This window comes from Schistocerca cancellata, chromosome 9 (assembly GCF_023864275.1).
Source record: "Schistocerca cancellata isolate TAMUIC-IGC-003103 chromosome 9, iqSchCanc2.1, whole genome shotgun sequence".
NCBI lineage: Eukaryota > Metazoa > Arthropoda > Insecta > Orthoptera > Acrididae > Schistocerca > Schistocerca cancellata.
In genome coordinates, this window is record NC_064634.1 from 167,472,918 (window position 1) to 167,487,183 (window position 14,266).

At 39.6% G+C, this 14,266-nt stretch overlaps 1 protein-coding gene across 1 annotated transcript in view; it reads left to right on the plus strand.

Annotated features, from left to right (window-relative positions):
• LOC126101261 (cytochrome P450 6l1-like) overlaps positions 1 to 14,266 on the plus strand; it is a 90,489-nt gene that overhangs the window by 43,636 nt on the left and 32,587 nt on the right. The window contains exon 4 of the mRNA XM_049911948.1: positions 5,512 to 5,733. Coding sequence (XP_049767905.1) covers positions 5,512 to 5,733 — 222 coding nt within the window. The remainder of the gene's footprint in view (positions 1 to 5,511; positions 5,734 to 14,266) is intronic.

Genomic DNA, 14,266 nt, shown 5'->3' on the forward strand with positions numbered 1-14,266 from the left:
AAAAGTGTGATATTACAAACACTACTAACAGAGATTACACGATCAATAACAAAATATGAGACCAACACATACCTGGCGTTGCTAATTGCCGTTTGTCAACTACCGTAAAATACAAAGGTTGTGGGTGGAACGAAAAAAAAAATTGTTTAGCTGCCTGACGTGTGCTTATGTCATAGGCTAGTACATGAAAAACAAGGTCAAAGAGAGTTCTCCATCGCAAAGTAAAATAAGGTAAATAATGAAATCAAGAATTAAAAGACGTGAAAGTTAACACATTTCAGTAGATATGCGTTATAAACCAAAAGATAAAACGCAGATGTAAAAAGTTGCCTCACGGTATAGTGTGAATCGTACATTTTCGTTCTTGTTTTGTATATTTCAAAGAGAGTATAAAATTAACGCCCCCCCCCCCATGGACCTTGCCGTTGGTGGGGAGGCTTGCGTGCCTCAGCGATACAGATGGCCGTACCGTAGGTGCAACCACAACGGAGGGGTATCTGTTGAGAGGCCAGACAAACGTGTGGTTCCTAAAGTGGGGCAGCAGCTTTTTCAGTAGTTGCAGGGGCAACAGTCTGGATGATTGACTGATCTGGCCTTGTAACACTAACCAAAACGGCCTTGTTGTGCTGGTACTGCGAACGGCTGAAAGCAAGGGGAAACTACAGCCGTAATTTTTCCCGAGGGCATGCAGCTTTACTGTATGGTTAAATGATGATGGCGTCCTCTTGGGTAAAATATTCCGGAGGTAAAATAGTCCCCCATTCGGATCTCCGAGCGGGGACTACTCAAGAGGACGTTGTTATCAGGAGAAAGAAAACTGGCGTTCTACGGATCGGAGCGTGGAATGTCAGATCCCTTAATCGAGCAGGTAGGCTAGAAAATTTAAAAAGGGAAATGGATAGGTTTAAGTTAGATATAGTGGGAGTTAGTGAAGTTCGGTGGCAGGAGGAACAAGACTTTTGGTCAGGTGAATACAGGGTTATAAATACAAAATCAAATAGAGGTAATGCAGGAGTGGGTTTAATAATGAATAAAAAAATAGGTGTGCGGGTAAGCTACTACAAACAGCATAGTGAACGCATTATTGTGGCCACGATAGACACGAAGCCCACGCCTACTACAGTAGTACAAGTTTATAGGCCAACTAGCTCTGCAGATGATGAAGAAATTGATGAAATGTATGATGAGATAAAAGAAATTATTCAGATAGTGAAGGGAGACGAAAATTTAATAGTCATGGGTGACTGGAATTCGAGTGTAGGAAAAGGGAGAGAAGGAAACATAGTAGGTGAATATGGATTGGGGCTAAGAAATGAAAGAGGAAGCCGCCTGGTAGAATTTTGCACAGAGCATAACTTAATCATAGCTAACACTTGATTCAAGAATCATAAAAGAAGGTTGTATACATGGAAGAATCCCGGAGATACTAAATGGTATCAGATAGATTATATAATGGTAAAACAGAGATTTAGGAACCAGGTTTTAAATTGTAAGACATTTCCAGGGACAGATGTGGACTCTGACCAAATCTATTGGTTATGAACTGCAGATTAAAATCGAAGAAACTGCAAAAAGGTGGGAATTTAAGGAGATGGGACCTGGATAAACTGACTAAGCCAGAGGTTGTACAGAGCTTCAGGGAGAGCATAAGGGAACAATTGACAGCAGTGGCGGAAAGAAGTACAGTAGAAGAAGAATGGGTAGCTCTGAGGGATGAAGTAGTGAAGGCAGCAGAAGATCAAGTAGGTAAAAAGACGAGGGCTAGTAGAAATCCTTGGGTAACTGAAGAAATATTGAATTCAATTGATGAAAGGAGAAAATATAAAAATGCAGTAATGAAGTACGCTAACAGGAATACAAACGTCTCAAAAATGAGATCGACAGATAGTGCAAAATGGCTGAGCAGGGATGGCTAGAGGATAAATGTAAGGATGTAGAGGCTTATCTCACTAGGGGTAAGATAGATACTGCCTACAGGAAAATTAAAGAGACCTTTGGAGAAAAGAGAACCACTTGTATGAATATCAAGAGCTCAGATGGAAACCCAGTTCTCAGCAAAGAAGGGAAAGCAGAAAGATGGAAGGAGTATATAGAGGGTCTATACAAGGGCGATGTACTTGAGGACAATATTATAGAAATGGAAGAGAATGTAGATGAAGATTAAATGGGAGATACGATACTGCGTGAAGAGTTTGACAGAGCACTGAAAGACCTGAGCCGAAACAAGACCCCGGGAGTAGACAACATTCCATTAGAACTACTGACGGCCTTGGGAGAGCCAGTCCTGACAAAACTCTACCATCTGGTGAGGAAGATGTATGAGACAGGCGAAGTACCCTCAGACTTCAAGAAGAATATAATAATTCCAATCCCAAAGAAAGCAGGTGTTGACAGATGTGAAAATTACCAAGCTATCAGTTTAATAAGTCACAGCTGCAAAATACTAACACGAATTCTTTACAGACTAATGGAAAAACTGGTAGAAGCCGACATCGGGGAAGATCAGTTTGGATTCCGTAGAAATACTGGAACACGTGAGGCAATACTGACCTTACGACTTATCTCAGAAGAAAGATTAAGGAAAGGCAAACCTACGTTTCTAGCATTTGTAGACTTAGAGAAAGCTTTTGACAATGTTGACTGGAATAATCTCTTCCAAATTCTAAAGATGGCAGGGGTAAAATACAGGGAGCGAAAGGCTATTTACAATTTGTACAGAAACCAGATGGCAGTTATAAGAGTCGAGGGACATGAAGGGGAAGCAGTGGTTGGGAAGGGAGTGAGACAGGGTTGTAGCCTCTCCCCAATGTTATTCAATCTGCATATTGAGCAAGCAGTAAAGGAAACAAAAGAAAAATTCGGATTAGGTATTAAAATTCATGGAGAAGAAATAAAAACTTTGAGGTTCGCCGATGACATTGTAATACTGTCAGCGACAGCAAAGGACTTGGAAGAGCAGTTGAACGGAATGGATAGTGTCTTGAAAGGAGGATATAAGATGAACATCAACAAAAGCAAAACGAGGATAATGGAATGTAGTCGAATTATGTCGGGTGATGCTGAGGGAATTAGATTAGGAAATGAGACACTTAAAGTAGTAAAGGAGTTTTGCTATTTGGGGAGCAAAATAACTGATGATGGTCGAAGTAGAGAAGATATAAAATGTAGACTGGCAATGGCAAGGAAAGCGTTTCTGAAGAAGAGAAATTTGTTAACATCGAGTATGCATTTAAGTGTCAGGAAGTCGTTTCTGAAAGTATTTATATGGAGTGTAGCCATGTATGGAAGTGAAACATGGACGATAAATAGTTTGGACAGGAAGAGAATAGAAGCTTTCGAAATGTGGTGCTACAGAAGAATGCTGAAGATTAGATGGGTAGATCACATAACTAATGAGGAGGTATTGAACAGGATTGGGGAGAAGAGGAGTTTGTGGCACAACGTGACGAGAAGAAGGGACCGGTTGGTAGGACATGTTCTGAGGCATCAAGGGATCACAAATTTAGCATTGGAGGGCAGTGTGGGGGGTAAAAATCGTAGAGGGAGACCAAGAGATGAATACACTAAGCAGATTCAGAAGGATGTAGGTAGCAGTAAGTACTGGGAGATGAAGAAACTTACACAGGATAGGGTAACATGGAGAGCTGCATCAAACCAGTCTCAGGACTGAAGACCACAACGACAAGCACAAAATTAACAAACTCATCCAATCCATATAGGTAAACTGACTGTGGAAAGGGGGAGAAAGAAAAGAAGAGGGAGAGGATCACTTCTGTCAGCTGCATCAAGACATGAATCAACATAGTTTCAGTCTTCCGTCTGTTAAAAAACAACTTTAAGAACTGGTCTTCATTGTAATGAAGGAGAATAAAAATATACTGAGGACCTTTAGTGGAAGTTAAAAAACGGGCCAGGGAAAGAGGTAACATAGCTATAAAATTAACTACAGCTTTGGGCAATACTACAGTTGTTTTTGTAACTATATGGCCTCCTTTCCTTACCTGTTTTTTTTTTAATTTCCAGAAAGTTCCTCAGAATATTTTTATTCCCATTCCTCAAAATGAATGACAGTTCTTAAAGGTCAGCAGACAGAAGACTCAAACTATGCGATAAGCTACGTTTGTGATATTTTCACAGTATTTCAAATGTACAAACAAGAACGTAAATGTAAGATTCACACTATACTCTGTGATTGCTTTTTAAATCTGTATTTTATCTTTGTCATATATCGTATATACTGAAATGCATTGCATTATCGTGTACTTAATTCCTAATTTAGGGTTTTTTTCGTATTGACTTAATAGGATCACGTAACAGTCTCAGTTACACTCCTTTCTTTGTAGTTGTTTCCTGTTATACCAATATTCTCATTTTGTACTATGTTGTCTTTCCTTTCTTCTCTTCTTTTTGCACCCGGTTTCTTATTTCTTCTACACTGCAAGCCTTATAAATTTAGTGTTTCAGTCTTTAAAATGTTTCTTCCTGTTATTATCGATTCTTTGATGTTCTTTCTTTCCAGTTTTTCTTTATTTCTGTAATCCATGCTATTGTAGATTCCTTCTTCCAGAAAAACGCGAATATTTGTTTCGTTAACCGGTTCTCATTCATTCGGTAGAGTTGTCCAAAAGAGATTAATCTTCATTTAGACATTACTTCTGATATTTTTTCTACTTTTATAGATATCATTATGCGTCATTTTAAAACCACCTGCAGTTTGTATTGAACCCATCATTTTTTTAATAATTCGTCTTTAAAGTATCCTTATTCTGTCCAGCTTATAGGTCGTTGCACAGGCTCACCCATACCACTGTGGCATACTATTTTAGCATCTTTTTCTAAATTTGTGTTTTTTGTTATAAATATTGTTGGTCAAACTGTATGCTCTTTGTAACTCATACGTCTATTGCAAATTTTTCTGGTCCATTTGATTGAATAGTTTTTTCAAGGTATTTAAACTGACCTACTCTCTCTATGTTACCTATTTATGTTCCTATGAATTGTGGTTTGCTGGTTAGCATTCTGTGGGATATTATTGGTTTTAAGTTAAACATCTGTTCGATACAGGATCTTCCCTTTCGAAAATTGCCCTGATATTCTTGATTTCGTTATTTATTTTATTGTATGATGAAATCTCTTTCACGCTATTTTAATACACCAGCCTATGCCATATGTACAGGTCACGTGACCATACGAATTTTGTTTATCCCACTCACAACTTTTGTATTTGCAGTTTGTTGACAAACTACACTTTACAGCGCCAGGTACGTGTGGGTCTCATAATATCTTGCTATTAATTGAGCAGCCCCTGGTAGTAGTATTTGTAATATCACACTTCTGTAATTTCTATTGTTGCCTCGTTTTTCTATTGCATCTAGACCCGAAGATCATCGGCAGCGCTAATTAAAAACGGTAGTTGGTAAAAGAAGTGATCCGGACAGTGTAGATGTATTACTGCAAGACAGATTACGTCACCAAAACATACTTTTTCATCATTCTCTCTTTCCTTTTTAGTTATGGATGTCATAAAAGCAGTTTCAAACATAATGATCTTCTTGGAGGGGGGATTCGACACGACATCTTCGGTTCTGACGTTTGCGCTTTATGAGCTGGCCTTCCATCAAGATGTCCAAGAAAAACTGCGCCAGGAGATCCAGATGGTGACGGCGAAGCACGGAGGACAGCTCACCTATGCTGCAGTGATGGAAATGACTTTCCTCGACAACACCATGAGCGGTGAGTAATATAATGTCTTGACTGCTGTAACTTTCCAAAAAGAAACGTTGAAATACATGTCACTGGAAGGTGTGTGGGATTCAAAGGCATGTCCATCCATTGACCCAAAACATTGATGGCGCTAAAAATTATAGGCAGTGTCGACCATTGGATCCGTTATTTTCGTGTAAAAGTCTGTCATTTATAACACAAGACCTGACAAAAGAAAAGAAAAGCCTCAGAATACCCTGTTGGATGCCAATTTATCTTCGTACATGCACACGTTATTAGTGAGTTTGTAAATGATTTCTATGACAGGTAAGTTGGTCATCGGAATGCATTAGCGTGGTTCGTGTTTAGTTTCGTTTCCAGGCCTCTTAGGATAAGGGGCAAGAATAGCGTTAGACGTTGAGTGATCGCTGTGAAGAACATGGATATACCACGTACTCGTGTCTGACAGCAAACAACTGACAGAATTTGAAAGTTGCCTTATTATGGATTTTTTTTGGGCTGGCTGGTCGAATCGTGCAATATTCAGCACTCCGTCTTCAGGCTACAAGTAGCCCATCGGGACCATCCTACTGCCGCGCCATCCTCAGCTGAGGATGCGGATAGGAGGGGCGTGTGGTCAGCACACCGCGCTCCTGGTAGCTGTGATGGTTTTCTTTGACCGGAGCCGCTACTATTCGGTCGAGTAGCTCCTCAGTTGGCACCACGAGCCTGAGTGCACCCCGAAAAATGGCAACAGCACATGGCGACCCAGATGGACATCCATCCAAGTGCCGGCCACGCCCGACAGCACTTAACTTCGGTGATCTGACGTGCAATGTGCAGACTTTTGGGCAATCCAGATGTGAACAGTGGCCCGATGTAGGATTGCATGGCAACGTCAGAGTAGGCATACTCATTGTCAAGGTTACATTCGACCAAGTTTGATCACCAGAAGGAATGATCGCCGTATTGGGCACCGACCACATTTTAATACCTTAAAATAGGCGTTTGACATCCAAGAATAAGTAATGGACTTCTGCACCACTCTGTGCCACCCCACCTCATTCGTCAGATACTTGCAGCAATCAGTCTAGGGACTTACTGTCCATGTGTAGGTTGCTGTTAACATCACAACACAGAATGCTGCACCTGGAGTGGTGTCGTGACCAGAACGCATGTACTGGTGCGGAATGTCATCACATTGTGTTCAGAGATTAATCGCAGCTCTGCATGACCTCGAATGCGTCGTCGACAAATACTGTGGAGAGGTCCAATCCTTCCAGTGTTCTGCAGAAGCACAGCGGTGTCAATCCTGGAGTCATGGTGTGGAGACCACTCAGTTATTGCTTCAGGTCATGGGTAATAGTGAATGACTGCACAGCAGTACCTCACAGACATTCTACATCCCATGTATTACATCTGTGTGACAGCATCATGATGCCATTTTTCACCAGCGTAATGCTCGCCAATGAATGGCACTACAAGATGCCACAGAGTTAACTGCGGTACATGCTTCCATCCCAGACACTCTTTACTGTGATCGATATAATGTCTAAACGATAGACAGAGACTTGGTTGGTGATACTTGCGTCTGATTCAGTCTAGAGTCTTCACAAAACTCAGCTGACCAGATTTCGGAGCGGCGTGAAAATTCTTCAGGATCGCTGGTTGCAGATTAGCTGGGATGACGAGCATTCATTTCCGTTCCATCGGATCATAGTTCCCCTTATGCAATGTTCCGTTTACTAGTCGGAATCCTCCTTTAGTTGGTTCCTCATTCCTAAAGGTTCTCGGACTTTCAGCAATGCTGAATCTTCCCTCTCTTCGGCAGAAATGTCATTTATACTGTGATGAGTGAGATTTCTGCTGCAATGCCGCTGTATTCTGTTGAACAGTTCCTTGAAAGGCAGTCAGCATTCTTTTCTTTTCCCCCGTTTTCGTACACCATTTTTATTCATTACTCTTGAAGCCTCACTGCTCATCTCATTAGTCGACATAACAGATCCTTCAGGCTAGACAGCTAGCATGGAGAATGGTGACTGCCACATCAGTGAATGTTTTGCCAAACGAATTCGACCAGAAGTTGTTGATGGCTCAAACATCATTAAGGCACTCTTCCTCGGTTGCAGAATAGTTCATAGAATAACCTTTGAGAGTGCTCTGGAAACATAATCTATTACCTTTAGAGCACTTGAATTTGTATCAAACTGCCTCTATCCCTGTCGGTATGAAGTTCGGTCTCAGCTAGAGATATTACGGACCGCCTAAGGTCAAGAAAACACATTTCTTGCACCTTGTTCCAGATAAATATGGCATCTTTCTGCAGTAGTTCCTGCAAAGGAAGGACTTTGGTACAAAAGTGCTTCATGAATCATCAGTAGTACGAGCACATTCTAAGAAAACTTCTCATCTCGTGAATGTGCCGAAGAGTCGTAAAGTCTGACTACTCCTATTTTCTTTGTATTGGGACGAACTACATCGTCATTTACTGGGTACTCCAAGATTTTTATTTGTTGGACAATAAAGCGACATATTTTCGAATTGAACACATTAAAATATGATTGTCATGCGGCTTAGATGTTATTCAGGAAACGGCAGTGTCATCCAGACAGAAAAAATGTCGTCTGATTAAGGTGTCGAAATACATTGCCCATCATACCTTCAGAGGTGGCTGGAGCACCTTACAGTTCAAATGGTATACCTTTGAACCCACATATAACCTGTCAGGAGTTATGAAGGTAGTAGTTTTCCACTCAGCCTCATTAACTTCGATTTGCCAATAGCCTGCTTGCATATGAATATTTGAGAAATACTTTGATCCTTTCAAGCAGTCCAGGATGTCATTTATATATGGTAATGGATAGACATCTTTCTTCGTGATTTTTCTAAACTCAGTGGTAGTCGTCTCAGAAACACCTATTCCATCCACCTTCATAAAGACCAAGGATTGCCTGAAGGCTCAAGATGTTGTCTTGCAGCATATTTCCCACTTTTCCCGGATTCCCCTCGTTTAGCCAGCGACACTCTGTATGGACGTTGGATAATTGATGTAGAACTCCCAGTATGACACAGTGTCTGACCACGCGTTTCTTGCTGTGTTTTCACTTCATTCCAGACGGAAAGGATCCGAAAAGTGACGCAAAATGGATATTACTCAGCATCGTTGTTCCTTGGTCCTTTGGCAGTTCTGTAGCAGCTTTCTCCCCTGCGTTGTCTGTGGTAGTAGCGAAGCATGATTATTCATAGACGACACTAAGCGTACTTCCTGGACTGATTCGGCTCGCCGTAGGCAAATGTCTAGAGATGAATTTCTGCGTTCACGAAAATATTAACATTATCCTCCTCCTCCTCAATAATAACACAATAATAATCTAATAATAATAATATATGATGGTAATATTATACGATAATATCATGATAATGATACGATAATAATAGTTATACGATAATATAATAATTCTTGAGGGTATTTTTGTTCTGCCATTGCAACTACAAAAATGGGTGATTTTTTTTTCACCAGACGCGTTTCGCTTGATTGAGGTAAAGCATCATCGGTGATCTGTAATTATGTTATTTAAATTTTGATTTGCTTTAAGATTAAAAATAGTTTGTTAAAAATAAGTTGATTTGTACTTACGATGATTTTCGCTTGATTCCTCGCATTTCCTGACGTAAGAGAGAAATCAAGCGAAAATCACCGTAAGTACAAATCAATATTCTTAACGAACTGTTTTCGATCTTAAAGCAAATTAGAATTAAGTAACTTGATTACAGACAACTGATGATGCTTTACCTCAGTAAAGCGAAACGCGTCTCGTGAAAAAATTATGCATTTTTGTAGTTGCAACGGCAGAACAAAAATACGCCTCAAGAACTGTAAAGCAACTACGGACTATATGGGCACACAAATGAAGAATTTAATAATATTAGTTCTATTACTATGCTGAGACCCAACTTTGTAATCATTCAAAACATGACAACTTCAGAAGGCGTTTAAAATGCGACCAATTGTATAGAGAAAATAGATCTAATGGAACAATAAAACAGTTAAATAAGCATGGCTGTTGCGACGGTTAGTGGTACAAAGGTCTCATTGACCACCTATATTGTTTATGATCGTCACTAGAAAGTACAGGGTGAAAAGTATTTAAACCGACAAACTCTGGGAGGTTGTAGGGGACATCAAAACAAATATTTTTCACTAATGTCATTTTTTCCTGTGAGGAGTATTTAAACCAGTAGAGGATTTCTCTGGCGGCAAATTAATTAAACCAACAAACACTTTTCCATTTTTTATGACCAAGAGACAACACATTAATACAACCCAGTTCCAATTACAGTAGATTATAAAAAATGCCTCCATTGACACATAAACACATCGTCGGATCATGTTCTGTCTGACACGGGCAAAAATCCCAGGATTTTCCTGAATTGTTCCTGCTGCTGCTACTATCCGGGCAACCAGATCCTCTTCTGATGCAACAGGGGTTGCGTAAACAAGGTTGCGCATCCCTCCCCGCACAGAAAAGTCCAGAGGTGACATATCTGGGGAAAGAGCAGGCCGTGGTACAGGTTTTATCTGTGTAACTATCGCTCTCGGAACTACAGTGTTGATTTTAGGTAACAATTAGTCCTTCTCATTGTTCTATTTCAAGGTAACGTAATCCAGTTGCAAAACTGCTGATTATTGGTTCAAGATCATTTTTAATTTCTTCCCTAAGTTATTTCCTATTCTCATCTTGTGTTTCTTTAAGCATCTGATGAATTGGTCGCCGGCCGTTGTGGCCGAGCGGTTCTGGGCGCTTCAGTCCGGAACCACGCGGCTGCTACGGTCGCAGGTTCGAATGCTGCCTCGGGCATGGATGTGTGTGACGACCTTAGGTTAGTTAGGTTTACGTAGTTCTGAGACTAGGGGACTGATGACCTCAGATGTCAATTTTGAACGGATTGTCCTAGAACATTTGTCGGATTCGCGCAGTGTGGTTCTGTGTAACTGTCCAATGAAGGTGATGTGCGTTGTGTTCGTTCACAGGACGCTGACGCAAAACCTGATTCTCATGTGTCTATTACCAGTTGTACGACTGTGGCGACTTACCGCAGACAGTCTCAACGTCAGAATTCACATGTTCATTACCCATCGTTTGTTCTGTTTCATTCTTATTCGCTGAACTGGTTGATAATTGTGGATCCGCGCAATGTCTTGCAGTCTTATGTAAACTGCTCGGGTTCACTAATCGCTCAAGGTGGTGTATCTCATACTGTACCGAATCATTTTGCAACACCATCTATTGTCTAGAGCTACGACGAACTCTCATATTGATTTCTGCTGTACTACTCATGATGAAACACTATTTCTAGGAGAAACAGAACTGCTACAATGATCAAACAAACAGAACTGCACTATTGTGCACGCAAATATACCCAACAATGAAAGAAATCCACACAGAAACTGTACTATTATGCTAAATGCTTACGCAACGAAGTAATCGATAATCGTCACACGACACCAAATTTCACAGATTGAACCCATAACTTTAAATGAATTGGCTGAAAAAAGTACATCAGTAAAATTAGTGGTATTTTTGGTTTCAAGAAATAACGAACTTTTTGGCAGAAAGGTCGACATATGTAGCCTCCCCACTAAATTTTGTTTCTATACCGAATTTAGCATAACTTTACCTTGCTCTCTACAAAAGTCTACTTATTATCAGAAACTGTCCCCACAAACTGTTACCCAACATAAACTCGTATGCTAATCTTTGACTAAACAGAACCTAATATGAACTGAAGTGCAACTGATCTGAATCCATCTTGTATTTATGTTAAATGCGCAACTGAAGTACAACAATTATCTGACCCTAATCAAAATTTCCAGTTACCTCGCGTCTTGACAACATTGTTTCGCGAAAACCCAACAGCAATCAGTAAGCAGGCAGCGGCAAAGCTAGGTCTCTGATTCGAAATACATGCACATACTATTACATGTGGTAACGCATAGTGCCAAACAGTGGGATGGGGCGAGTAACTATTTGTATGAAATGATATTACAAGACAAGATTTTAAAATGAAGTATGTTTTCAAAAAGACAGAGTAAAATTTCACGTGAATTTCACACAAAACATAGGTCTGACTAATACCATGCTTAAAGCGAACAACGATTTGACAAGGGTACAATGTTAACAGAGAACTTCTATAAAAATCAAACAGCTTAATCAATTAAAATGTTAATGCACGACTCAGCGATGAGGGGCTGATCGCTCTCTCAGCTCTGAGCAAGTTAACTAGCTGAGAATAATCATTCCTAGCTCCGCAATGATGCAATCTTACCTCAAACTCATCGTCTTCGAAACATAACATTATTCAGATTTTATATTCTCTTCACTTTCTAATTTGTTCTTCTTACTCATCCTTGCTGTCCTTTACAATAAATCTTCCTTCATCTAACAGATACAATCATAAATCAACACAGCACTATTATGTCCATCACCTACCACACTTCAACTAAGGAAGATGCAAAGACTGTGCCACGACAAGACCAAAGATTGTTTAAAAGTAACGTAACATGTTCTCTCTTTGATGCGCACATAGGCGACATACAAAAACCATATGACACGACCACTTTACAATATATGTATGCACTAGCTTAGTGCCCGCTGTTCGCTCGCGAAGACTATATGGCCTGCAGAGATATTTCTGTTTTTTTAATCAATTTTTTACGTTGTTCGCAAATTGTAACGCCTTATAAGCTTTTCACGCTAATTAAGGCCATATAAGCATGGTCGTTTCCGAATTTACTTCTGACCAAAACGCTATTCTAGTAGCTAGAGTCCGAAGATTTCGTTAATCGTGTATTTTGCGTTCTTGTGGAGATATTTCCATAGCAACTTTCAACCACAAACGATAATTTCTTTATATCTAACCGAGGAGTGAAATAATTTTCATCCTCTTTTGCACTCCATTAGGGGCTGAATTTCCAAAACAACGAAACATGTATAGCTTTTTTTTAATTTCTGACCGGAAAGTCAAATACCAATTCTCATAGATGTAACCTTAAAGGTACTTTAGTAGTTATTTAGTAATTATTTATTTTCAAACAAACTTTCACACACTATTTTACCCCCTTTGTGGTTGAATTTCCAAAAATGCTGAAACGTATTTTTTTAATTTTCTGGCAGAGAAACCAAATAACAGTTTTCGTAGTTCTAGCTACAAAATTCCTTTAAAAGAGACATTCTTATAAAAAGCCTTTCATTTACTATTTCACCCCTTTAGTAGTGGAATTTTGAAAATCCCATCTTACAGTATAAAATCCACACTCTCATCAAACTTCCAGTTTCTACCCTCAGCGGTTTCAGTTGGGCGATGATGAGACAGTGAATCAGAGTAACCCTGTATAGCCTCCATAGGGGTTGAATTTCCAACAACAATGAAACACGTATTTATTTAATTTCTGATTGAGAAGTCAAATTAACATTTCCATAGATGTAGCTTTAAAATGCTATTTTAATAAAATGTTTTCATAAAAAACCTCATCCCCTATATAAGTCCTTAGGGGAGTAATTTAAAAAAACTCTGAAACACGTATTTTTTGTTTGTAACCGAGAAGGCAAATACCGATGTTCATAGACTCAGCTTAAAAAATACTTTAGTAGTTCTTTAATAATAAATATTTTAATAAATGTTTCACCCATTATTTCACACTCACAGGATTAAATTTCCAAAAATACTGAAACATGTGTTTCTTTATTTCTGATCGAGAAACCAAATACCAATTTTCGTAGGTGTAGCTTCAAAATTCCTTTAATAGCTACATTTTTCAAAAAAAGACCTCATCCCCTATTTCACCTCCTTAGGGTTGGAATTTCGAAAAATACATTCTGAAACGACACCTACAATAAGATCCACACCATCTCCAAATTTAAAGTTCCTGTCCTTAACGATTTGGACTGGGTGATGTTCAGTCAGTCTATCGGTACAATATATATGTGTGTGTATATATGTGTACATAATGTATCATCTTTTCTGGGGCCTTTGTCCCAATGCAACGCGGGGTCAGCCATGTTACAATAGATTTTGGCGATATTAGTGTATTTTTCTTAATCCATATGAAGGGTCCACGGGAAAAAGGGGTTAAGTGAAACAAATGAAATTTTATATTATTACAGTTTCAGAAAGCTTTCAACAAGCTGCTTTTATCAGTTTTTGTTTCGTGGAAAGCAGGGGGATAGTCTCAAAGTTACAGCGGTTTAAAAATATAGCGTCCACGGGAAAAAGGAGGTAAGTCAATGTGAAACAAGGGAAAAGGGGGTTAGTCAGTTGGCAGCACTGATCGCAACTGTTGTTTATGTTCCATTGTCTATGATTATCAGCTGTTGCACGGGAGTGCCATGATGAATCTCGAGCTGTGAGGTCACCTGGCAGCTACTGCAGTTTGTTTACACTGGTGCCGCTCAGTGTTTCTATCGAAGGCGTGCATGTGAGTTCGTGTTACATGTTAGTTTGTGTGTAATTCTAGTCCTGCCGAGTGTTCAGTTGGAAAGGAATTGTTCCGTGAGTCTTGTAG